The sequence below is a fragment of the Chiloscyllium punctatum genome, chromosome 37, assembly GCF_047496795.1.
Source record: "Chiloscyllium punctatum isolate Juve2018m chromosome 37, sChiPun1.3, whole genome shotgun sequence".
Taxonomy (NCBI): Eukaryota; Metazoa; Chordata; class Chondrichthyes; order Orectolobiformes; family Hemiscylliidae; genus Chiloscyllium; species Chiloscyllium punctatum.
Window position 1 is genome coordinate 64,607,921 of NC_092775.1, and position 25,642 is coordinate 64,633,562.

Sequence of the window (25,642 nt, forward strand, 5' to 3'; positions counted from 1 at the left end):
AGAGGACTGGGAAGCTTTTAAAGAACAACAGAGGATTACTAAGAAGGAAATACGCAGAGAAAAAATGAGGTACAAAGGTAAACTGGCCAAAAATATAAAGGAGGATAGTAAAAGCTTTTTTAGGTATATGAAAGGAAAAAAATGGTTAAGGCTAAAATTGGGCCCTTGAAGACAGAAACAGGGGAACATATTACAGGGAACAAAGAAATGGCAGAAGAGTTGAATTGATACTTCAGATCTGTGTTCACTGGGGAAGACACAAGCAATCTCCCAGAGGTAACAGTGGCTGAAGGACCTGAACTGATGGGAATTTATATTTGCCAGGAATTGGTGTTGGAGAGACTGTTAGGTCTGAATGCTGCTAAGTCCCCGGGACCTGATGGTCTACATCCCAGGGTACTGAAAGAGGTTGTTCTAGAAATCGTAGATGTGTTGGTGATCATTTTCCAATGTTCTATAGATTCAGGATCAGTTCCTGCAGATTGGAGGGTGGCTAATGTTGTCCCACTTTTTAAGAAAGGTGGGAGAGAGAAAGCAGGGAATTATAGACCAGTTAGTCTGACCTCAGTGGTGGGAAAGATGCTGAAGTCAATTATAAAAGATGAAATTACGACACATCTGGATAGCAGTAACAGGATAGGTCAGAGTCAGCATGGATTTATGAAGGGGAAATCATGCTTGACTAATCTTCTGGAATTTTTTGAGGATGTAACTCTGAAGATGGACAAGGGAGATACAATGGATGTAGTGTACCTGGACTTTCAGAAAGCCTTTGATAAAGTCCCACATAGGATGTTAGTGAGCAACATTAGGGCTCATGGTATTGGGGGCAAAATACTGACTTGGATTGAAAATTGGTTGGCTGACAGGAAAAAAAGAGTAGTGATAAACGGCTCCCTTTCAGAATGGCAGGCAGTGACCAGTGTTGTACCGCTGGGATTAGTGCTTGGACTGCAGCTTTTTACAATATACATTAATGATATAGATGATGGTATTAAAAGTAATATTAGCAAATTTGCTGATGATACAAAGCTGGGTGGCAGGGTGAAATGTGAGGAGGATATTAGGAGGTTCCTAATTGTGAAATATATCGGTGTTCCTTCACTGTCGCTGGGTCAAAATCCTGAAACTCCCTCCCTAATGGATGACCTGGACAGGCTAGGTGAGTGGACGGATGCATGGCAGATGCAGTTTAATGTGGATAAATGTGTGGTTATCCACTTTGGTGGCAAGAACAGGAAGGCAGATTACTACCTAAATGGAGTCAAGTTAGGTAAAGGGGCAGTACAACGAGATCTAGGTGTTCATGTACATCAGTCAATGAAAGCAAGCATGCAGGTACAGCAGGTAGTGAAGAAAGCTAATAGCATGCTGGCCTTCATAACAGGAGGAATTGAGTATAGAAGCAAAGAGGTTCTTCTGCAACTGTACAGGGCCCTGGTGAAACCACACCTGGAATATTGTGTGCAGTTTTTATCTCCAAATTTGAGGAAAGACATTCTGGCTATTGAGGGAGTGCAGCGTAGGTTCACGAGGTAAATTCCCAGAATGGCAGGACTACCTTACGTTGAAAGATTGGAGCGACTGGGCTTGTATACCCTTGAGTTTAGAAGGCTGAGAGGGGATCTGATTGAGACATATAAGATTATTAAAGGATTGGACACTCTGGAGGCAGGAAGCATGTTTCCGCTGATGAGTGAGTCCCGAACCAGAGGACACTGTTTAAAAATAAGGGGTAGGCCACTTAGAACAGAGTTGAGGAGAAACCTTTTCACCAAGAGAGTGGTGAGTGTGTGGAATGCTCTGCCCCAGAAGGCTGTGGGGGCCAAGTCTCTGGATACTTTCAAGAAAGAGTTGGATAGAGCTCTTAAGGATAGTGGAATCAAGGGTTATGGGGATAAGGCAGGAACAGGATTCTGATTGAGGATGATCAGCCATGATCATAATGAATGGTAGTGCTGGCTCGAAGGGCAGAATGGCCTACTCTTGCACCTATTGTCTATTGTGAAATATATCGCTGTTCCCTCACTGTCGCTGGGTCAAAATCCTGAAACTCCCTCCCTAATGGCATTGTAGATCAACCCACAGCAGATGAACTGCAGCTGTCCAAGAAGGCATCTGACCACCACCTTCTCAAGGGCAAGTAGGGATGGGCAATAAATACTGGCCAACCAGCGACACCCACATCTCATAAAATGAATAAATAAAAAAAAACATTTTCACTTAAAACACTTGAACAAAATGAGCACATTTTGTTTCTTATTAGTGCTTCTTTTGTGGTATTCTTCATGGTGAGTGAGAGAGGACATCATTAATATCAGTGGAAGCATCATAAAATTGCTTACCACATACTATAGCACAGTCCATGGGCAACCTCTGAAGGCAATTTTCTTGGGCCACTTTGAGATCTGCCATCCTGGTACGGTTTGTGTGCACAGATTTGAGTCAAATGACAGGCAACTTGGGGTGGTAATGGGTTTAGTTATGCATTTGAGTGTTGAGGTTCAGTCAAGTAACAAACCAAACCAAATCTGATGATCATGTGTTAAAACCCTTCTTCATATTTTGATGCCATTAATCAAAGATGTTATCTGCTGCAACACAAAACGAAGTAGCTACAGCAATTCAACAGCAATTCAACAGCAGACTGGCATTACTCGTGCTCCATCATGAAGAGAGAAGAACAAAACAGCATCAGCAGATGAACAGCTTTCAGTGCAGGTGGCATCCCAACTGCGTGGAAGCAGGCCATTCAACCTACTGAATCCATACTGACCCTCCAAAGCCAGACCCACCCCTCTATCCTATCTCTATCCTTATACTTCAAATATGGCTAATCCACCTAGCCTGCATATTCTTGACACTATGGGCAATTTCGTATGGCCAATCCACCCCTAATCTGCACATTTTTAACTGTGCAGATAGCCCAGAGGAAACCCACGTTGACACAGGGAGAATGTGCAAACTCCATGCAGACAGTCACTCAAAGATGAAATAGAGTCATAGAGTTGTACAGTTGGAAACAGACGTAACTCATCCATGCTGACTAGATATCCTAAATTAATCTCATTCCATTTGGCAGCATTTGGCCCATATTCCCTAAACCTTTCCTGTTCATATACCTGTCCAGATGCCTTTGAAATGTTCTTATTGTACCAGCCTCCACCACTTCCTCTGACAGCTCCTTCAATATACACACCACTCTCTGATTGAAAAAGTTACCCCTCAAATTCCTTTTAAATCTTTCCCCTCTCACCTTAAAATTACACCTTCTAGTTTTGGACTCCCTTACCCTAGGAAGTAGATTTTTGCTATTTACCCTATCCATGCCCCTCATGATTTATAAATCTCTATAAGGTCACCCTTCAGCCTCCAACACTCCAGGGAAAATAGCCCCAGCCTATTCACCCTCTCCCTATAGCTCAAACCTCCAACCATGGAAACATTCTCGTCAATCTTTTCTGCACCCTTTCAACTTTAACAACATCCTTCCTATAGCAGGGAGACCAGAATTGAAAGCAGTATTCCAAAGGTCGGAGGGACTGAGGACTGCAGATGCTGGAGATCAGAATTGAAGAGTGTGGTGCTGGAAAAGCACAGCTGGTCAGGCAGCATCTGAGAAGCAGGAGACATGACATTTCGAACATAATCTCTTAATCAGAAATGAGCCCTGATGAAGGGCTTATGCTCAAAACACCGATTCTCCTGCTCCTCAGATTCTGCCTGACTGGCTGTGCCTCTCCAGCACCACACTCTTTGACAGCATTCCAAAAGCGGCCTAGCCAATGCCCTGTATCGCCGCAACGTGACATCCCACCACCAAATGGGAACTGTACCAAATGCCTTCTTCACTACCCTATCTACCTGTGACTCTACCTTCAAGAAACTATGAACCCAGACCCCTGGCACTCTAAGGCAACAGTGCTAACAACTGAGCCACCATTCCACCCCACTGATGTCCTGGAGCAGCTGTCAAACATTTTGTTTGATTTCATTTTAGAAAGTTTTTAAAAGTTTAGTATCTCATGAACTGTATTAAGACAAAATAGAAGTTTTGGACGCGGAGTCAAAGTGTGGGTCTGACTGTGTTAAAGTATGAGCAGGCATGTAAAAAGAAAATGAGGTGTACAAATTCCATGTGAGTAATGGGGTAAGCATCTAGTAGGACAAAATTGCAAGAAAGAGAAGAAAAAGGTAAAAAAGAGAACGGAGCAGAAAAATATGAAAAATTGATAAGAAGGATTGTTAAATGGCTGAAATTGAAAAGGAAGAAAAAATCAGAAGGGTAAACTAAAATTCCCTTTTAAATTGCAATCCCGTTTTCCGATCAAAGTCACATTTCAAGGAGCTGGAGTGGCTTTCCTGCCTGTGAGCCTGAATGCCTCAGAGTGGCCATGAAAGAATCCCATCCTCTGGTGTAGACCTATCAGCACAAGTTAATGCCAGTCTTCAGGCTGGATTAATATCAGTTACAGGAAGGGCATCTGGCTGTGAAATCATAGGCTGAATCCAAAAACAATACAAAGAAATAATCAGCCAGTACTGTGACAACCCATTGGAGAAGTCAAAAGAGAAAAGAAGCATCCAATGTTTAATTTCAAAACTTGATGAATATGTTCAAGGCTTATCGTGTAAGTTCTTTTGTAAGTCATTTGTCTTGGTCTGGACGCAAAGAACTTTCACAATGGTTTTGAGGGAGTGCAGACCTGTGAACTCTCCTGCATTTCTGTTGAGGCCAATTAAAATTATTACAGCATTGATAAAAATACAACTTCCTGAAAGAATTTCAATTTTTGTGAAAACAGCCAATATTTAGGAAATACCTGCCCTCAGAGTTGCTGACGGCAAACTTAAACCAAGAGTCATTACAGAAGCCAGACGAAATTGTGAAGGTAAGTCTACATGTTGGTCATTGGCGAAATATTACCCCCCACCCCCGAAATTAAAGTTGCAACCGTCTGTCACAAGTTAGGGGAGGAGTCAACATCGGATGAACATTGGAGCAGCTTGGCAAGGGTGTTTAGATTCTGCCTGGAACTGAGTGCTATACCCTCTGAAATCGAGGCCATTGAAGATGAGGAGATTGGCCTGCACAGAAAGGGCAGGCCCAGGTATCAGGAGACCAGAGGAGAAGGAGACACTGAGCACAGTCTCTACAGGTAGAGGTGAGGACATCTGGACACAATTGAGAACAAGCATTCAAGCAGATTGTTACTCTCCAATGCAGGTAGTTAGAGATATTTGTGACCTTCTCATTCAGGATCTCACACCTCACACCACTGATCACCAAGCCTTCTCAGTCGAAATTGCAGCCATGAATTTCTTCCCCATTGCATTCTTTTAAGGATTAGCTCTTGCCCTCTGTGGCATCACTGATCCCTTTTTACCAAGGCTGGGCAACACATGAGAGTCACAGTGGATGTGGGATCATTATAGGCTCAGAGGCATGAAGTCTGATGCCTGGTCTGGTCTGGAGATATCCCCAATGTCCACCCAGTCACTGTGCTGGTCTGTTGTGTTCTGCACAACATGGTCATCCTGAGTCCTGTGGACCTTGAGGATGGTGAGGCCCTGGAAGACACCGGTTTATCAGAGCAGGAGTCAGTGGACGTGGGGTGGAGGGGAGATATTGCTGACCAGAGGTGTCCTTGTTGCACAATGAGGGTCTCCTCCATCAACCTTCAATGATGAGGACCTCCGTCTTCTCCCTCATGACTTCCAGTATTTGAGTCAAGTCAGCATCATTCTTACAAGAGCCTGTCATACAAAAGGTCTCTGTGTCTCCTGTGACACTTCACTTCTCTCTGGTGCTTTGGAAGGTTTTGACAAAATGAGATATCACACTGTCCAGACAACCAGCTGCCGCAGTGATGGATGCAGTGGGAAATCTAAATAACTTCAACCAGGCAAAATCCGCATTGCCTCCCACTGAAAATCATCTCCTGTTTGATTTTGTCCCTGTCTAAACCTAACTCTTACTGGAACAGGTTTCTGAAACAGAAACATGATTTGGAGATGCCGGTGTTGGACTGGGGTGTACAAAGTTAAAAATCACACAACACCAGGTTATAGTCCAACAGGTTTAATTGGAAGCACACTAGCTTTCGGAGCGTCGCTCCTTCATCAGGTGGTTGTGCCACTACCACCTGATGAAGGAGCGACGCTCTGAAAGCTAGAGTGCTTCCAATTAAACCTGTTGGACTATAAGCTGGTGTTGTGTGATTTTTAACTTGATACAGAAACAGAGTGGGCTTCAGTTACTTGTCTCCATGGTGAACATCTCGTCGACTATATTCTTTAGAAATTTTCAATGCAATGGGTCTTACAATCAGCCTTGATGCATTTTTGATAGCTAGCAGAGTATATCAGAGCAAAAAAGGTAAAGGCAGAGGGAAACTAATGTGTTTATGATATTGTAAATTGTACTTATTCAGCTCCACATTGAGCTGGATTAAATGAAGATAGTCTCTCAATGCTTAACTGATTGATAAATCTCAGTTAAAATTATAGCATCTGAGTCACTAACCTTTAATTCTCAAACTGTCAGAATGATTAAGTTCCTGATTCAAATTAGTAAGAAAAATATTCTAATGATCTTTTTTCTCTGCATTATTCTCTACATGATGTAGTGACCATGGGTTGAGTTGAGGTATTCTTGCCTTTGAGTCAGAAGATTGTGGGTTCAAACCCAAAATCAGAGACCGCAGCATAAAATAGATGGTCATTGTTCCAGTTCGGTAGTGCAGGAGTGCTGTCCTGTATGAAGCTTTATCTTTCAAATGTTGAGCCAAAGTCTTGTCTGTACTCTTGGGTGGTTGTTAAAAAAAACCCCACAGACCATTTAGGAGTTAAACAATGGAATCCTGTCCAATGTTTATCTCTTAACTAACATTCCTGAAACAGGGTATCTGTCAATTGATCTCACTGCTGTTTTGGGGAACCCATACTTTGTAAATTAGCTATTCCTGCAGTAGGATAGTGTCTGTACCTCAAATGTGTTTGAAGAGCTGTAAAGAAGTGTAAAGAGACACCCTGAGGTTATGAATGGCACTATGTAAATGAAGGTCTCTTTAAATGAGATTGAATGTGCAGCCGGTGGTTTAGATGTGGATGTGATTGAGCCCCACAAATCGTTTCTGAACTTAACACACAAGCCAATAATGCAAGGGAATAAAATAAAAGCCACATCCCAGGGAGAAGCTCGGGACCATTTGAGAGGAAAAGTGATAATTTCTAATAGACCCGTGAATTTATTTATAAGCTTATTTGATCATTTGGATTTGCAAATGGATTTGTTGGAGAGTTGTGTTTTTTTTCATGAATGCGGATTGTTCTTTATCTGGTTTAGAATTTTTGGGACGTAAATACATATAAGAATTTTTAAATTGGCTTAAATCTCATGTCAACTAATCAGCATGCAGTATGTGTTTTGCATCCTTGAGCACAAACTTTCAATCCTATCGATAGATTGACTTGGAGGCATGAGGCGGATAACAGTATACTGCAGCACAGTGATTACAACTATACTGCAGTATACTAGTCACATGATCAGGACAAATATCATTGCATTTGATAATAGCTTTGCTCCTACATCACTCCATTCTAATTTTGTCTCCCTGATGCCACTGGTAAAATTTAAATAGCAACGGTAATTCGCAATAAACACAGGATAAATTTTAGAAAGAGAACTTTTTTCATACAACTGCACCGTTTTTCATTTCATAACAGTCTGAATTGGACAGAAAGCAAAAATCACACAGGACATTGGCTCAGCCAAAGGACAACAAAAATAAGTAATGGGCATTCGTCTTCATAATTGACAGCATTTAGCTGAACTCCCAAGTGAGCATAAAGTTGTCAAGAATAACACCAATATTTGACCAAAAAGACAGGGCTTGTCAAATGACATTTACTGCAGAATAAAAATCACTTTATTTCTTTCTGCAGTCTGCAGTACATATATTTCCATTGCCAATGGTCAGTACTGAGAAACACCATGGTTGCATGGTCTTACATGTTCAGTCATGAAACTTGAATTATTTACATCGTCACCTAAATATTTAGGATATGTTGTAGCATTAAACAGACTCTCAAACACAATCAAGAATGGTATAATTTCCCCAGTGCTTTCATCCTGTTGGAACTATCCTGTTTTATATTGCCCAAGAGAGGAATCCGTTGTCATCGCTGTTGCACAGCCTAGTTTTTCCTCTCAGTTCATGTCACGTGACAGGCTGCTTTCATGCCTTATGATATGGGATCAAATATGTCCATAAAATTGCCAGGAAAAGTAATCATCAGTCAAATTTCAGAATTCAAAGTTGCTGGGGAATCTTTATTGTAGCTAATTGATTGCATTGTAAAGGTTTGTGCTTTAAAAACTGTTGAGATCTTTCACAAGGAGTTGTGTTTTCAGAAGGATCACACATTTCATGAAATAAGTATTGATCACTTTATCTTTTGAACCATTTTCAGGTTGTTACTCATCTCTTTTCTGATTGCAAAGTGTTCATGAGCCAGCTCCAGTCTTTTACATTGCAAATAAGTAAGATGCATGTCCAAGATTGGCAAAATTCACTGGGGGCTAAGAAATTCCCACAGTTCTATGATGTTTAGTCTACAGTGCCAAGAGAGCAAGGGATAAGATTAGAGCAAGACTGACAATCATCTTGAGGGAATTGATATGTATCAGGTGATTGGAAACTGGCCATCTTTGCCCAGTATTGAGAATAGCAATAGACCCATTATTCTAAATTTGCTCCAATATAAAATAACAACATCAATTATCTGGAGTAAGTTTCAGTGTGAACTATACAATCAAAGTCTCAAACACAATGATCAATATAGATTCAAAAGGGAAAGTTCTGTTTAATTCATCTCATTGACTTTATGAAAGAGACATCCAAGAAAAATTCCTGAATTCCAAAAACACATTTGTTGAAGTAATGGTGCTTCAGTGTTAATCTTAGAATAAGGCTGAAGTGCAGAAAGGATAGAAAGGATAGAAAGGATAGTTACAGGAGCTGAGCAAGGGTGATGACAGGGACCATAATGCCAACTTGTATACACCAAGAATTAATAACAGAATCACTGCTGTTCTGAATGAATAACAAGAATTCAGATACAGAAGCCCAAACAATTTTACAGGAAAACAGATTGGGAGGTACAGTTGATTCTGAGGAAGCACCAAAATAATCTGAGCAAAATACGTAAGCTGAGGAAGTAGTGACACTTAACATGGGTGAACATATGACACAAAGCAACCAACACATGCAGTCCATGAATACTGAAAGCTCAGGTAAAAGTTCACAGAGATCCTGAGGGTCCTATGAGATATGTCCAATATGACAGGCCATTGAAGTCTATGAAATAAGTAGAATTCTGTATTATATTGTTAATGCAATCAAGCACATTAAGAGTAAGTCACTCTCAGAAGTAAGGTGATATGGTACTCTGTCCAGTTGTAGCCACTGGGACACAAAAGAAACAAACACAAAACTGATCCCTAGCTGATCCCTTAGGCATTTAAATTGTGTGAAATATTGGAGAAATGCAAACATATGGGTGATCATTACTACATTTTAAAAATACTATAATGTTATCCCCAACACTAATTACAACCCTATTTGTACAGTACATTTAGAACATATGTCCTCTCCCTTAATAAAAATAAAAACTTTCAAGGGTTTGCACTATACAGGTATCACACGCGCTGCAATATATACATATCAGGTCAACAGCCATTTCTTATGCACAAAACGTCGATTCTCCTGCTCCTCGGATGCTGCCTGACCTGCTGTGCTTTTCCAGCACCACACTCTTGACTCTGATCTCCAGCATCTGCAGTCGCTTTCTCCAGTATGGGGTCAACAATAGAAATATGCATTCCAATATGTGAATATTCCTCCATATCACTCAAACAGTTGCCAGCAAGCCTTTAATTGAACATGATTAAGTACAATCAGGTGATAACTATTACCATTAATAGGTGAGTGGGTTAGCACACTATGTTAGCAAGGGACTGAATATCAGGCTAATGACATCTCAGGTTCAGTTTAATACTTAGTTCTGTTCACCATGACTGAGGGAAAGGGAGTAGGAGGGGCTTTTCTTTTGTAATGAGGCCAAACTTAAAATGAAAACTTAAGGAAAACATAATCTCTTTCCAGGTTGCTTCATTTGTCTGAATCTTGCTGGTGGCATCCCTTTGTCGATATGCATGCCTGATTTCACTTAGTGTCACAATTTCTACTGTTACATGGGATTCCCACAGCCAGGAGAATGGGGACTGCCAGGCCAACTTGCAACCCTGTCTCCTGTGACAAGGTTGGCTTTGCGATGGGTCATTTGAGACTTCTCCCCTTAAGAAAGCATGATTGAGATAGCTCCATTACTGATGAAACAATACAAAAGTATGTCTGAATCTTTGCCTATGCAGTTATACAGAAACATAGGAAAAGGAATAGGCCACTCAGTACTTCAAGCCTGTTCCACCATTCAAAGAGATCATGGTCTGTGGTCTAACACCATATGCTTGTCTTTGGCCCATATTTCTTAATAATTTGGCTTAAAAGAATTATATCTACCTCAGATTTAAAACTGCTAACTGATTTAGTATCAACTGCCACTTATGGAAGAGAATTCCAAAACTCTACCACCCTTTACGTGTAGAAATGCTTCCGAACATCTCTGAACGGTCTGGCCCTAATTCTCACCCTACACCCCCTATTTCTAGAATTCCCAACCAATATAAATAGTTTATGTACCCTATCTTTTCCTGTTGATTTCTTGAAAACTTTTGATCAAATCACTCCTTAGCCTTCTAAATTCTAGAAAAAAGGACTAATTTCTGTAATCTCTCCACATAACTGAATCCCTAAAGTCCGGGTATCATTCTTGTAAACCTACATTGTACTCCCTCCAAGGTCAATGTATTCTTCCCAAGGTGTGGTGGCTAGATCTATTTATAACGCTCCTAACTCTGAAAGTGAGTTACAACGCTGTTTTAAGCGTTAACAAAATTTGGCCGTCATTCCTCCTTGAACTCCTTGTCAACTGTTACAGTTAACCTTTAGATGCCCCAAGGGTGAGAAAAATTGAGAAGAAATACTTTCTTACAAAAAAAAAGATAAGAACATAAATATATGTTTGCAGGAGGTTTCACACAGAAATTCAACTGTGGAACTGAAGCCATTGGCCGTTCCTTCAGTTGTGGTCAGACCTCAGTTCTGGTCATATGAGGTGGACAGTAATGGAAACATAATCCCTCCTTATTGAACTGACAGGCTACAATTACATTTTCACCACTGCATTATTGTAGAAAATAGCTTTGAAAACAGAAAATAAACAGATTTTAAACAGTTTCCCATGATATTTAAATCTAGGCAAAGCAATTGAAGGGCATTTCATATTTTCTTTACGCCAAATTTTTGACAGCACTGCACTCACATCTCTTGTAGAAATTAGCATTGGATGGAAGCGTACATACAGCCTGCAGAGGAGGCAACAGAATGACTCCTTCAAGTCTTGCAGGACCATGATTAGGTTTAAAATGTAAAACAGTTCTTACTTTGTAAATAACTTCTTGATTTCCTACACATTTATGGCTTTTAGTGCCCTTACTGTACACCATGTCATGAGCTAGAATAGCAGAGTGGCAGCTTGCGTCCTCTTGATATGATTCTGATGAAGCAGAGGTGCCCAAGCATGGTGACCATGAGTCTGTGATTCTGGCAATTACATACCTACGTACCCAACACATTGAGTGTGTGACAAATCCCAGACTGTCTAATAGGAGAATGTGGCTGTTTGCCCTAACAGTTTGGCTGGGCACTGTCTAGACACCACAACCTTTGCTGAACGAATGCACCTTTTTCCTGTTCAGATCTTCGTAACTGAACCGAAGGATTCAGAAAACTGGCACATCCAAATGTAACTGGGGATTTTTCTTTTAATCCTTCAAGTTGAAATTCTGAGCTCACTGACCCAGCTTTGCAAAACTATTGCACAATTTAATGTCATGACTGAATGCAGAATCTAAAGCAGCTCTAATTACAGATTTACTCCTAATACAGAAAAATGTCACACAACCAAGAAAAAAGGAATATGCGAAACTTATACAGTAACATAATTGCCGATTACATTTCAACAGACATATCAGGTAAATATTAATATTGACATTATGATCTATCACAAAGTGTGTCACACACAGGCTCCATGTCACAAATCTATATTATTTGATACGAGTATCTCATTACCCACAGATAGTCACGTTGCTAAATGATGCCGCAAAAAGGGATTTCCTACAACAGGTAATCAGAGGACTCTTGTAGATATTTTCCAAGGACCACTGGTCAAAATTGTCTCAAATCTGATTGTGAGGTTCATAGTCTGACCCGCAATTCCATAGGACAATCAGCAATATTATTTGAAAACAAGATCTTGCATGTTACAGTGTTCTATAGGAAACACTGGAATGTTGCAGGATTTTTACTACATCTGATAACAGTCAATGGAACCTTGTAAAGGAATCGGTCATTGAGTGGTACTAGATTGTCATTTTGGTGAAAGGGACAGTTCAGAAATTAGATCAATGCTCTATCGGAGTGACACAAGTCACAAATTGGATTTTTTATTTTGTTTCACTTGTAGTTTGGTGTGTTCCTGATCTAAAGCTATTACAAATCGCAGACTGCAGAGTACGCATCTAAAAACATCGCAGCACTTCTACACGATGCCCTGCTCAGTTACAAATGCTTTTGCAGACCCTATCCAGTCATTTATTTCAAGCATTTAGCAACTTAACAAAAAGCAGATTTCTATTCATTTATCCTCCCAGAATCCAAACAGCAGACTTATTAAAGACCATTGAAATGTGCACTACACTCAGCAGCTTTGCTTTGTTATAATTTGAGAAGTTACCCCTCACCCTAATTTAATATTGAGGGGCAATTTTAGGATTTTGTGTTAAGGAACATCACTTGAGTTTTAAGGAGTCTCATGTGACCCTTTAAGAATGGTCTGCAATCATGAACATTAAGAGAGAGAGAAAAAAGCAAAGGTTGTAAATGATCAGCAGGAGTCATGTAGACAGTCCCTTAGAATCTTTAACATCAAAGAACCACAGATGTCACCCAGTCTCCGTTGTAGTGTATCTCCACTGTACACCAATCTGCTTAATCCCTAAACAGTGGCAGCAAGTCGAAAGGACATTCAATGGCACCCTCAGTCATATTCAGATACAGCTACACATTCCAGCACTGCAGACAGACCTTAACATGGTAACCATGTACACAGTACTGAAGCACATCATCAGCTTGCAAGCTCTCTCTCTCTCTCTCTCTCTTTCTCTATGCAAGCCTAGCTTCTGACACATATATACACACACACACACGCACACACACACACAGAGAACACTGTTTGACATGAAGCAACAAGATAGAATGCCAGCACTTACCCTGGTTTGGACCACCATCTCCATCATCACATTCATTCAAATTATTGATCATTGTTTTCCCTGCTGGACGTGTACCCTTGATGAGGGGGTAGCTGTCAAATAGGGAAGAGGACCAGAGCCTTCAGCTTGTGGTCAGGTTCCTCTCTCTATCCAGAAAACAGAAGAGGAGGCTGCACTGCGGAGCGTCTCAGCATACACGACAGCAGCAAGCTCAACCTGACTGAAGTCATCATGTATGCACAAGGCATTATCTGTGTGTGTATTTGTGGGGAGGGGGGAGTTTGGAGGGGTAGGGGGAAGAGATGGATGGAGAGGCAGGGCTATTCACAATAGCCCTTGGGCAGCTTTTTTTTCACAATCCTAACCAATAATGTTGCATTCTGCCCTAGATAATAAAATACAAATGAAAAATAAGGAAAAAAAAATAGGTCTAATAAAATAGCAGGTTTAATACTTATATCAAATGGTGTGTGTCTAGCAGAAGGTATTTGATTGGTTTTTCAAAAAATCGATTCAGGATTAATAGCATCCATAGGAAGCTGCACAATATATAAATTTGCATGTTCAATGTATACAAACAGGGTTCCACGGAACATGTTGTAGAATTGAAAATAGACCATTAACCCTCTCCAGACTGCTGCTGCAGTTCTTTCTCTGTGCGACATTACTAAGCCAAAAATTAACTTGACAACAAGAAGTTGAGGATTTTTCATGTGTTTATTTTTGACACCACAGTCTGCAAGTTAACCTACAATGTGCACGTGTAAAGTCTGTGCTAAGTCATTGAGGGATGGGAGTCAAACAGAAGGAAATGACCAAATAGGGGGATGTTAAGAGAATCCTCAGCTCCTTCATTAATCTGCCAATCTTATGATACACTGGAACATTATGAAAATGTGCACTGCATTGTTGATTAAGTGAAATAGCAAAGTGTGTTTGAGCAAATTCTGAAGTACAGGTGCAGCAAGTTATTACCATGTAGGAATTACTTTCTTGCTAGGGATCACAATAACAGCTATCTGTTTATTTATTTGTATGAATGAAATAACTCCACGAAGGCTGGCATCCATCACCGAGTCACCCTTTATTTACATGTACATGGTACTTAACACTGACCTAGCTTCCTCAGAGCCAGCTCTGAGTGTTAGCAGAACCGCTGACACTCTTGTTTATATGTCAGCCAAGCTCCCTGGTTAAAACAGGTTAATAACCCCAATCATGGCACTCATATCCTATGAGGTCTACTTGGCTAACCTTGTTCCAATCATTACACTGAAATGGGCGTTACTGACGAGGCCAGCATTTATTGCCCTGCTCTAATTGCCCTTGTGAAGGTGGTAGTGAGCTGCCTACTTGAACTGCTTCAGTCTTTGGGGTACAGGGACAGCAATGCTCTTAAGGAGCTCCAGGATTTTGACCCATCAGCAGTGAAAGAACAAACCAGGATGGTGTGTGGCTTGGAGGGAACCTTATATTTGGCCATACATGCAATATGACCACTATTAGAAAAGGTCCTCCCATGTTGTGTAGAGATGCATGCAACATTCAGCCATTCAGTATGCTATGCTTCAAATCAAAATGATATAATCTTTAACCATGAACGCGATGAACAGAAAGATCTGTCAATGCCACAAAAAATGAAATCTGCTTTGTAAATATGTTGCCAGTCACAATTTTTATCTGCCCGTCCGGGTAGAAAAGTCATAAAGCACTCTTAGCCTTGTATAACTGGGTGAAAACTGGTACAAAGATAAGGACAACTTGTAGCACTTTTGTGTTAAAACATATCATAGGACATTAAAAAGCAAAGTTTGACACCAAATCACATGAAAGGATATCTGATTTAGTGCAAGGTGGACTTTTAGAGTGTTTAAGGAGAAAGGCTGGGTGGAGAGATGGTGGCACAGTGGTAATGTCACTGGGCTAGTAATTCAAGCTAATACTCTGTGAACACAAACTCAAATCCCATTGTGGCAAAATTTTTAATTTGATTAAGAAAATCCAGCTAGTTCTAAGTAATAGTGACTATAAACTATTATTAGTGGAACAATTAAAATTGGGATCTGCAATTGACCCAGAATTGGATAAACACAGAATATTTCAGTAGAACTTCATTAAAATGTCCTGGAAGGACCAAGAAGAGTTATTTTGTCAAATAGTGGCCTTATTCTTCTATTCCTGCTTTGGACTGAGGGGTGGAGTTTCAGGGCTGAGGACTGGGGGAGGGTGCCTCACATCGAGATCAATAAGCAACCAATTTTCAGAAAAATCAATGAAACTGCCTTTCATTAAACCCATTCCATTAATGTTAGTACAGATAAGTAAGAGGTCAGGCACTGTGGGAATCAGGGAAGGTACATTGAAATGTTTTCTGAAATAGAGAGAAAATAGGAATAGTAGAGGAGAATAAAATTGAGAATTCAAGTTGAAAAATCATTAAAACCATTAGACAGGTATACAAAACAATCAAAAAAGTGTAATGGGATGTTCGGCAGCTACCTCAAGAGGTGGAATACAAGGAAGAATAAGTTATTTTGTTCAGAGCTTTAGCCAGACTCCATTTAGCATACTGTGTTCACTTTGGTGCACTGCACCTCAGGAAGATATATTGGCCATTTCAGGGGGTGCAGCACAGATTCACCAGAATGATACAAGGTATTAGAGAATGAAATGATGATGACAGATTGCATGAACAGACTAGGTTTGTATTCTCTTCTGTAAAGCAGATTATCTGGCTGAACATTTAAAATGTTAAAAGGATTTGATGGGCTAGATATGAAAAAAATATTTCTTCTGCTGAAAGGAAACAAGAGTAAGGGGACACAATTTTTAAAACAAAAGCCAGTTAGTCAGGAACAAAATCAGGTAGCATTTTGATGCAAAGTCCAGTAGAAAATTGATGTTCCTGTTGATGCCAGCATTTTGGAAATTTGAGAACTCATATTGATAGATTTTTGTTAGATCCTGGTGACAAGCAATATTGAGTAAAGGCAGAAAAACTGATTTGAGGTACTGATCAGCCAGAATCGAACTGAATGATGAAACAGACCCTAGGGTCCACATATGCTGTTATATAATGGTGTAAATGTCTTAAAGAGTTAATACTGGGAAGTTACCTTATGTATTATCCAATATAGTAACGTTATATGGATTTAGTGGGACAACAGCTTAAGGTCTCGATGGAGGAAGACCGATAATCATATCAATGTCTACCATATCAGTGTAACTTGTGCCTTATTGCTGTCATACAGTTCAGTGCACCTTATTTAATCTCATTAGATTTCCAGGTGGTTTTCCTCTACCACTCAAGAACAAGCAGACCCTGTAACTCTGACCATTAAGGAGGATGGTAGCAGCAAAACTACCTTATAGTGAGCAATAGTGCAGAAAGCTGATATGAGAAAAATGAGAGGTGGCAGAGATTCCTCATGCAACATGCCTCTGCCATATTGTTTATGAATTTCCAATAGCAACAATTAGAATAAATAGAAATAATTGGATCTTACTTGCATATGTAAATTCATTTAAAACTTTTCAAAATTGACTTTCCTTCTGAATCAGCAAGTGGCTTGATGAATGATTTTTTTAAAAATGGAAACAGCCAACTATATTAATGAACTGTTTTAATTAAACATGGTCATGAGACTGTACATAAACAGGAGAAATAGGGCCAAAAGTAAAACACAGCAAGGTAAAAACAATGACTGCAGATGCTGGAAACCAGATTCTGGATTAGTGGTGCTGGAAGAGCACAGCAGTTCAGGCAGCATCCAAGTAGCTTCGAAATCGACATTTCGGGCAAAAGCCCTTCATCGGGAATAAAGGCAGTGAGCCTGAAACGCTTCAGGCTCACTGCCTTTATTCCCGATGAAGGGCTTTTGCCCGAAATGTCGATTTCGAAGCTACTTGGATGCTGCCTGAACTGCTGTGCTCTTCCAGCACCACTAATCCAATAAAACACAGCAGCTTTACATCAGTTTGGCCATTCAATGCCATCAAGCCTAATTTTCTACCCAACACAGCTTTCTGTCTGCCTTTTCTTACTCTTAATAGCATAAGGATCCAAAAACCTATCCATTTCTGTTTTGAATACACGACTCGCTAACTGAGCATATTCAAACTTTGGGGTGAAGAATTCCAAAGGTTTAAATTCTGTGTGTCAACAACTTACTTCTTCTTAAAATAAAAATCAAACTGCACAGAGGTGTTATTACGCAATTCTGGAGCAAGTAGGATTTGAAGCAGGTCTCCTGACTCAGAGGTAGGGATACTATCACCATACCACAGGGGCCCCCAACTACAAATCACCTCTTGGCCCTGTCCCAAATGGCTCACACCTTATTCTATGACTATAACTTCTAGACCCTCCAAACAGGGAAAATATCCTTCCAGCCTATATGTTATTAAGCCCCTTAAGGAGGTAAATGATCAGAGTTATTGGATTTCCATCTGAGGTGAAATAGAAAATGGGAAGAACTGAAAACTGGCATCAGAGAACAGTAGCATGTTCCTGCCTCCTTCATTCTGGAAGGACCTGGACATGAGAATGGCTACCTGCGAATGGTGAGTAGTCTATTAGAGACCAAAAAAACTGCAGATGCTGGAATCCAAAGTAGACAGACACGAGGCTGGGAGAACACAGCAAGCCAGGCAGCATCAGGAGGTACAGAGGTTGAGGTTTCGGGTGTAACCCTTCTCCAGGACTGGGGCGGATGTAAGGGGAGCTGCAGATAAAGGGCATGGTTAGGGCAGGGTGGTGAAGTGGGGATAGGTGAAGACAGGTAGAGGGTACGACCTGGTTAGTCAATGTGAGGAATGAATCCGGCAGGTGGCAGGTACGAGTGGGGGGGGGGGGGGGGGGGGGGCGGATGGTATTAGTACAATCATGTGGTCGCATGGCAGAAGCTGATTGTGATTCTCAATAGGCCAAGACGCAACCTGGGAATCGGAATCAAGGCACACTCCCGGCAGCATCAACTTGAGCTAGGACTCCATACGACTTGGGAAAGACCCAGCCCTTCCCTGTACCATTGCAATTGCCAGGTTTGCTGGGCCATAGCTGCTGCGATTGGCTGTCCAGTCCCTCCACAATGACGGACTGGCAGCTCTGACCATTTAAATGGGTTACATTTTGAAACATCTCTTCAGGAGGCACCTGTAGTGTGCACAATCTTTCTTTCTCTCAGTTCACTGTAATGACAGCTCCTACCTCAAACATGGGAGCTACTAAATGTGTCATTGCTGAAGACGTGCCTCTTGACCCTTCAGCCTTGGGAACACAGGTAATATCTTGAATGGGATTGCAAGCATCATCACTGGCCACTGATTGGCCATCCCAGAAAACAGTTTAAGTAGTCGACATTAAGAGATGCGGGAGTGGGAGGGTTTTTCACTTGGATATTCACTTGACCATGAGGTCTGATATGTTTCAATGAGACTTCTCCCCAATCCTTCTGAATTCTAAGGAATATGTGCCCAGAATATTCAATGTCTCCCCTTATCACAAGAATTAGTCCAATGAACCTTTGTTGACCTCCATCAAAGAAATTACATCCTTAGGTAAGGAAACAAAAACTTTACAGCATGATAGATTTTAAAGGGATTAAATTATTTTACCTGCTGAGGTAAAAGCCAGTTCACCAACCAGAAATCTGGCAGCCCTCAGTAATAATACACTGGGACTGGTGCAAGTGGAACATTTAACCCTTTAGGTACAGGAATCGCAACCTGGAGAGCTGACAGCCAATTACATTGGCTACAATTCTATATCCCAGCAGTGCCAGAAGAGAGTATTGCCCACTGCAAGACTATAAGCAGCTCCAAAGACCTAGAGAGGACAGGCATTGCACATAGCTAAGTTCAGAGACTTTACGCTAGTGTGGCTGGGAGATCCCAGTGAGTGTCAGGCATTGTTTTGCTGAAGACCAGATTTTCTTCATTTAGTACAAATTGTTAGTATTTAACTTGGCTTTGTCTCTGCTCCCTGGCCACAGACAGGTGAGGCTTGTCATGCAGTTTAGCCTTTGGGACAAGGCCACAAGAAAACATTGGTTAGCTGGGATTAAGCAGTCAAAGGCATCAGTGGGAGATCAAAACAGCTGGTAGTGGATCCGATCTGACAACTTACAGTGGGATGAGATGGTGGATGGGTGAGACAGGAAGGGTGGTGTTGTAATAAGTAGGAGTCACAGGAATACAAGCAATATGCAATATATATCATCCTAACCTGAACTGGGACTTATATACACGACACAATTTCAGGTGTGAGAGTAAACTCTTCTGAAGGTCTACCTCCACAACTCCCAACACATGTATAAGTGGCACCACGTCTGTCAGTGATTTAGAGTCATACAGTACAGAAGAGGACCTTCAGCCCATTGAGTTTGTGCTGATGTATCCACACTAATTCCACTTTCTAGCAATTGTCCCATAGCTTTAAAGGTTAAGATGCTTCAAGTGTCCATCAACATACTTCTGAAACCTTGTGAGGTTCCCATCTCTTTTACTGTCTCAGGCAATGCATTCCAGATTCCCACCAGCCACCAGGTGAAAAAAAAATCATCCTCAAATCCCCCCAGTTATGTTGAGATGGTATCACAGCAGTAATGTCACTGCATTAGCAATACAGAGAATCAAACTGTTATTTTGGAGACATAGATTCAAATCCCCTCACACCAACTCGAGGAACCTAGAAGTCAATTACCAGAACTCTGGCTAGCCTCAGTTCAGGTGTCTGTGAAACTATCATTATTTTTGTTAAAACTCACTGATCCATGGGACCTTTAGGAAAGGGAAATTTTCCAGCATTACCCATCTGCTCTCCATGTAACTCTGGGGTCTCAGAAATGTGGCTAACCCTGAAGTGCTGTCCAAAATGGCCGAGCAAGTAATTTAGTTCAAAGGCAATGAAAGATAGACCACGAAAACCAGCCTTACTGGCAATTCCCACACCTCATGAAGTAATTAAATTGAATAGTTCTCCACTTACAGTCTCTTAATGTGGGAATTGGAGGGAAAGGAACCTTTCACAGAATTCATAGGTGGAGAACAGAAAGTTCAGGGAAATTTGGAAGAGTCCTGGGAGATCCAATCACAGCATGCAGTGGATGACAAACATAAATTGGATCTGGCAGGTTAATAAAAGGATAATACCCTCCAGATTCAGCAGTCCTTACATCTCATTAGCCAAGAAGTTGACTAAAGGTGGTTGGTCAATTGGATTTAAAATGTTGGTTGATTCTGAGGTGTACAGGTCATTCTACTATAGCGTGCATTTGTTAATGGAAATTCGCTATACCATGATTAATGAATTAGGGACACTGTTTCTAAAGCGTGAAGTTTTAAAGCATGTATTGGTTATAACGCTATTCCAGCCCCATTAGTTTAAATGGTGCTGCTAATACATGATTTTCTTATAACGCAGAGTTGCACAAAAATGGAACTATCATGTTATAGCAGAACCAACTATATAGCTCATTAGACCAATAACCAATCCACCTCCTATGTTGTCAGTTCCAACTTCTCCATATCCATTTGAATCAGGTGTGAGGATGTTTCCAGTGGGAAGGGGGTCAGGTTTCAGATTTGGTGTTCCCAAGACATTTGCATTCCAACTGACCTGAGCAACAACATTTCCTCATTTGTATATTTCTCTCTAACATCAGTCATTCAGTCACTGCATCTTCAGGCTACAAAACTTTGCAACATTATTGCCTGACCTCAGCCTTAGAGAATCATACTAACGTATGGTTATAGACCACATAGGTGTATAATTGTGTTAGATGTTAGGAGATTTATTTTTGTGCAGCACTTGGAATAAGTTATCAGTTCATGTTGTGAATGTAGATTCTGTGCAACAGTTCAAAGGAAGCAAGTTATAAAAGAGGAGTGGTATTTTGGACATATAGCTCACAGACATTTAGCTTCTGAATTAGTTTAAATCACCTTTGGAGTTTGGGGCAGAATTTGCCAAGATGGTTTTCTTTCCCTCAATTGGTTGAAGGCTTTAAAATCTTCTTTTGCCTCTTCCAGGTGACCAGACTGCCGTAATTAGGAGGAAATGTAGAGGTCATAATGTTGAGGTACACCTTGACTGTTTGCAACAAATATTTTTATGATTGCCTCTGTGTGTGTGTGTGTGTGTGTGTGTGTGTACACGCTACTAAACACTCTTCTTAGAGAGGTATTAAGAAATTCTGATTGAATGACTTTGCTACCACACATTGCAAAGTGGACAGATGTGTTGTCATTCCAAGGGAGAAAATAACATTTCGGCCTCTGAGCACCAAATGGATCTTTTCAAATCTCCAAGTGGATGAAGACTTCCACCCAGAACATGAATTTGTAATTTATGGTCAAGGTAATTAACTGTTGGGTTTTGAGATAAAGTAAAACAATACACTTCTGATTAAAGTGGTCCTCAGTTGTGCTTGATCTAACAACAGTACATATGAATCATTTTTATTTTTATTCAGCAAGATCTTATTAATAAAAGCAGTGAAGACAATGTAGAAGTTACTTATCACTCAAGACCCTACTATACCTTGAATGGTTTGAGCACAAACAATACCTCTCTTCTTCTCAAACAAAAACAGACATTGCTGGAAAAGCTCAGCAGGTCTGTGAACATCTGTGAAGAGAAATCAGAGTTAACATTTCAGATCCAGTGACCCTTCCTCAGAACTGATGGGCGTGAGGAAAACGTGGGTTTTTATACAGAACATAAGGCTGGGGGAGGGGGGAAGCAGTCACTGGTAGGTGGGGATAGAGCCCAAAGTGAAAGAAGACAGTTGGACGGCAAGGGGCGGATAACAATCTGGCTAGGTGGCTGAGTAGCTATTAATGGAGACTGTTAATGTTTAACTATGGGTTGTATGTAATAGAAGACTTTTTGATTACAAGGCCGGGTGTGTGGGGTGGGGGCTAGGACATAGGAGAGTTCAAGCTCTGAAGTCATTGAACTCTATATTGAGTTTAGAAGGCTGCAGGGTCCCCAAGCCATAAAAAAAGCTGCTGTTCTTCCTGATTATGCTGGGCTTCACTGCAACAAGCCTGAGACAGAGATATTGGTCAGGGAACAGGATGGTGTGTTCAAGTGATGGGTGACTGGAGGCCCAGGGTCTTGTTTATGGGCAGAATGCAGGTGTTCTGCAAAGCAATCCCAAATGTAGGGGAGATCACATTGTGAGCAGCGAATATGACTAGATCATGTGAAGTGCAGGTAAAGTGCTGCTTCACCTGGAAAGTATGGTTGGGCCCTTAGATATGGAGGAGGGAGATGGTGAATGGGCAAGTGTTACACTTTCAGCAGTTGCAGGGGTAGGTGTCATGGGGCTGTGCGGTGATTGTTGGGAGCAAAGGAGGAGTGGAACAAATGTCTGGAAGGAACGGTCCCTGCAGAAGGTGGACAAGGGAGAGGAGGAGAATATGTGTCTGGTGATGGCATCTCACTTGGAGGTAGTGGAAATGGTGGCTAATGATTTTCTGGATGTGGACGCTGGTGGGGTGTTAGGCAAGGCCAAGGGGAACTCTTTCATTTTTGTGGGAGGGAAGAGAGGGGGTGAGGGCGGATGTGCAGGAGATTGGTCTGACCTGGTTAGGGCCCTGTCAAACAGTGCTGGGGGATCCTCGGTTGAGGATGAAGGTGGATGTTTCGGAGGCTCCCTTGTCAAAGCTGGCTCCATCGGAACAAATGCGATGGAGGTGGAGGAACTGGGAGAATGGAATTGAGTCTTTATAGGAAATAGAATGTATAGTCAGGTAGCTGTGGGATTTGGTGGTTATATAGTGGATATCAGTGTCAAAAAGTGTGGTGCTGGAAACACACAGCTGGTCAGGCAGCATCCAAGCAGTAGCCAAGTCAACATTTCAAGCATAAGCATAGTGACTCAGTGGTTAGCACTGCTGCCTCACAGCGCCAGGGACCCAGGTTCAATTCCCACCTCGGGCGACTGTCTGTGTGGAGTTTGCACATTCTCCCCGTGTCTGTGTGGTTTCCTCTGAGTGCTCCGGTTTCTTCCCACAATCCAAAGATGTGCAGATCAGGTAATTTGGTCATGTTAAATTGCCCATAGTGTTAGGTGCATTAAACAGGGGTAAATCTTGGGTAGGGGAATGGGTCTAGGTGGGTTACTCTTTGGAGGGTTGGTGTTGGGCCAAATGGCTTGTTTCCATACTGTGGGGAATCTATTTTTGCTCCTCGGATACTGCCTGACTGGCTCTGTATTTCCAGCACCACACTTTTTGACGCTGATCTCCAGCATCTGCAGTCCTCACTTTCTCCTAGTGAATATTAGTGGCCAGTCTATCTCCAGAAATAGAAACAGAGATTCGAGGAAGGGAAAGGAGGAGTCAGAGATGGACCAGGTGAAAGTGAGGGGGGGGATGGGAATTAGATGCGAAATCGAGAAACCTTTCCAATTCCACATGAGAGAGGGGAGCAGCACCGATGATATAATTGATAGATCCAAGGAAGAGTTATGGATGGGGGGGGGGGGGTCAGAATAGGACTGGAACAAGAAATGTTCCACATATCCCACAAAGAGACAGGCATAGATGGGGCACTTGAGGGTTACCCATAGCCACCCCACTAACCTGAAGAAAATGAGAGGAGTTAAAAGAGAAGTTGTTGAGGGTGAGGCCAAGCTCAGCCAAGTGGAAGAAGGTGGGGGTGGGTGGGGAGAGTTCAGGCCTTTACTCCAGGAAGAAGTGGAAAACACTGAGACCATTGGGGGTGGACGTGTAAAGGGATTGCATGTCTATGGTGAAGAGGAGGCAGCTAGAGCCCACAAACCAGAAATTCCAAAACTGGCATAAAGTGTCAGAGGGATCAGGGCTGTCAGTGGACAGGGACTGGACCAGGCAAGAAAAGGTTGAGACAAGGTAGGAAGAGATGAGTTCTCTGGGTCAGGACCAAACAGAACAATGGGTCTACCTGAGCAGTCTTGGATGTGGATTTTCAGAAGGAGGTAGAAACGAGCTGTGAGGGGGTGGGATGCTATCAGCTTGGAGGCACTTGGGGGGTTTGTGGGGGAGATTACCAAATGAAACGAGGTTAGTGACCGTAGTTCATACAACGTTCTGATGTGCTGTAGTGGGGTCATGGTCCAGGAGGAGATAGGAAGAGGTATCGGAGAGCTAGTGCTCAGTCACTATAATATAGAGGTCAGTTTGCCAGACTACAACAGCACCACCCTTATCAGCAGGCTTAACAACAAAGTCAAGGTTGGATCTGAGTGCATTCAATATGGAGGGAGGTAGGTTGGAATGGGTGACGGGGGCAGAGAAATTGAGGTGACCAATGTTACGTCAACATTTCTCATGAACAGGTCAAGTGCAGGTAAAAGGCCAGACAGAGAGGTCCAGATGAAAGGGGAGTGTTGGAGCTGGGTGAAAGTGTCTGTGGGATGAGGAGAGGACTCTTGTCCAAAGAAATGGGCATGGAGGCGAGGACAACAGAAGAAGAGAGATTTACTTCATTTCGTGCTTGAAATTCATCATAGTAGGGACACAGAGGGATACAGCTCAGACCTTTGCTAAGTACAGAACGTTCAGCATCAGAAAACAGAAGGTCAGGAGGGATAATAAATACATGACAGGAGGTGGGGTTGGGGGAGGGGATGGGGTCAGAGGCAAGAGGAGGGGAGGAAGGTTCCAGAGGGCCATGGGTATCTGTAAGTGGTTGCATCTTTTGTGCCTTGATGCCTGAAAGGAAATGAGAAAGTTTCTTGTTAACATGGTGGAGGATGAAATGGAACTGGGGAGATGGTGGAGCCCTAAGCCAGCGTGATGTGATGCTGTTGGAGAGAGAGGTTAAGGATGTGCACGTGATGTTGCAAAGCACTGAGCTTCTCAGGAAGCAGTGAGAGCAGCTGTCTGTGGAACACTGAACATCACGGAGGTACCTGTGATCCTGGGTGGAGTTAAACATGAGGGATGAAACTTTTTGAGTTGGAATCCATGTGGGATGAGTCTGAGCTGGAGGCAGTCACTGAGGAATGTGATATGGCTGTGGAAACAGGTTTTAGCAAACACCTGGTTAAAGACCAGGAGTAACAGTTGTCAGTGGACAAGACAAAATGATTGAAATGGAAATCCAATCGGACAGAGGAGCAGAACTTCTTCAAGGTGGGCATGCCTAGACGGGAAATGGCAATGGGTTAAATACTAAATAAAAACCGAAAGAAC

General features: G+C 41.9%; 1 protein-coding gene across 4 annotated transcripts in view; it reads right to left on the reverse strand.

The window, feature by feature from the left end:
* Positions 1-25,642, reverse strand: part of LOC140463166 (solute carrier family 12 member 5-like) — a 1,088,806-nt gene that overhangs the window by 577,690 nt on the left and 485,474 nt on the right. The window contains exon 1 of one of the 4 annotated variants that reach the window (XM_072556938.1): positions 13,457-13,693. The exons of the other annotated variants lie outside the window; for them this stretch is intronic. Within the exon in view, the coding sequence (XP_072413039.1) occupies positions 13,457-13,508 (52 nt within the window). The 5' untranslated portion in view covers positions 13,509-13,693. Of the gene's footprint in view, positions 1-13,456; positions 13,694-25,642 lie in introns of those variants that run through there. 4 annotated transcript variants of the gene reach the window in all.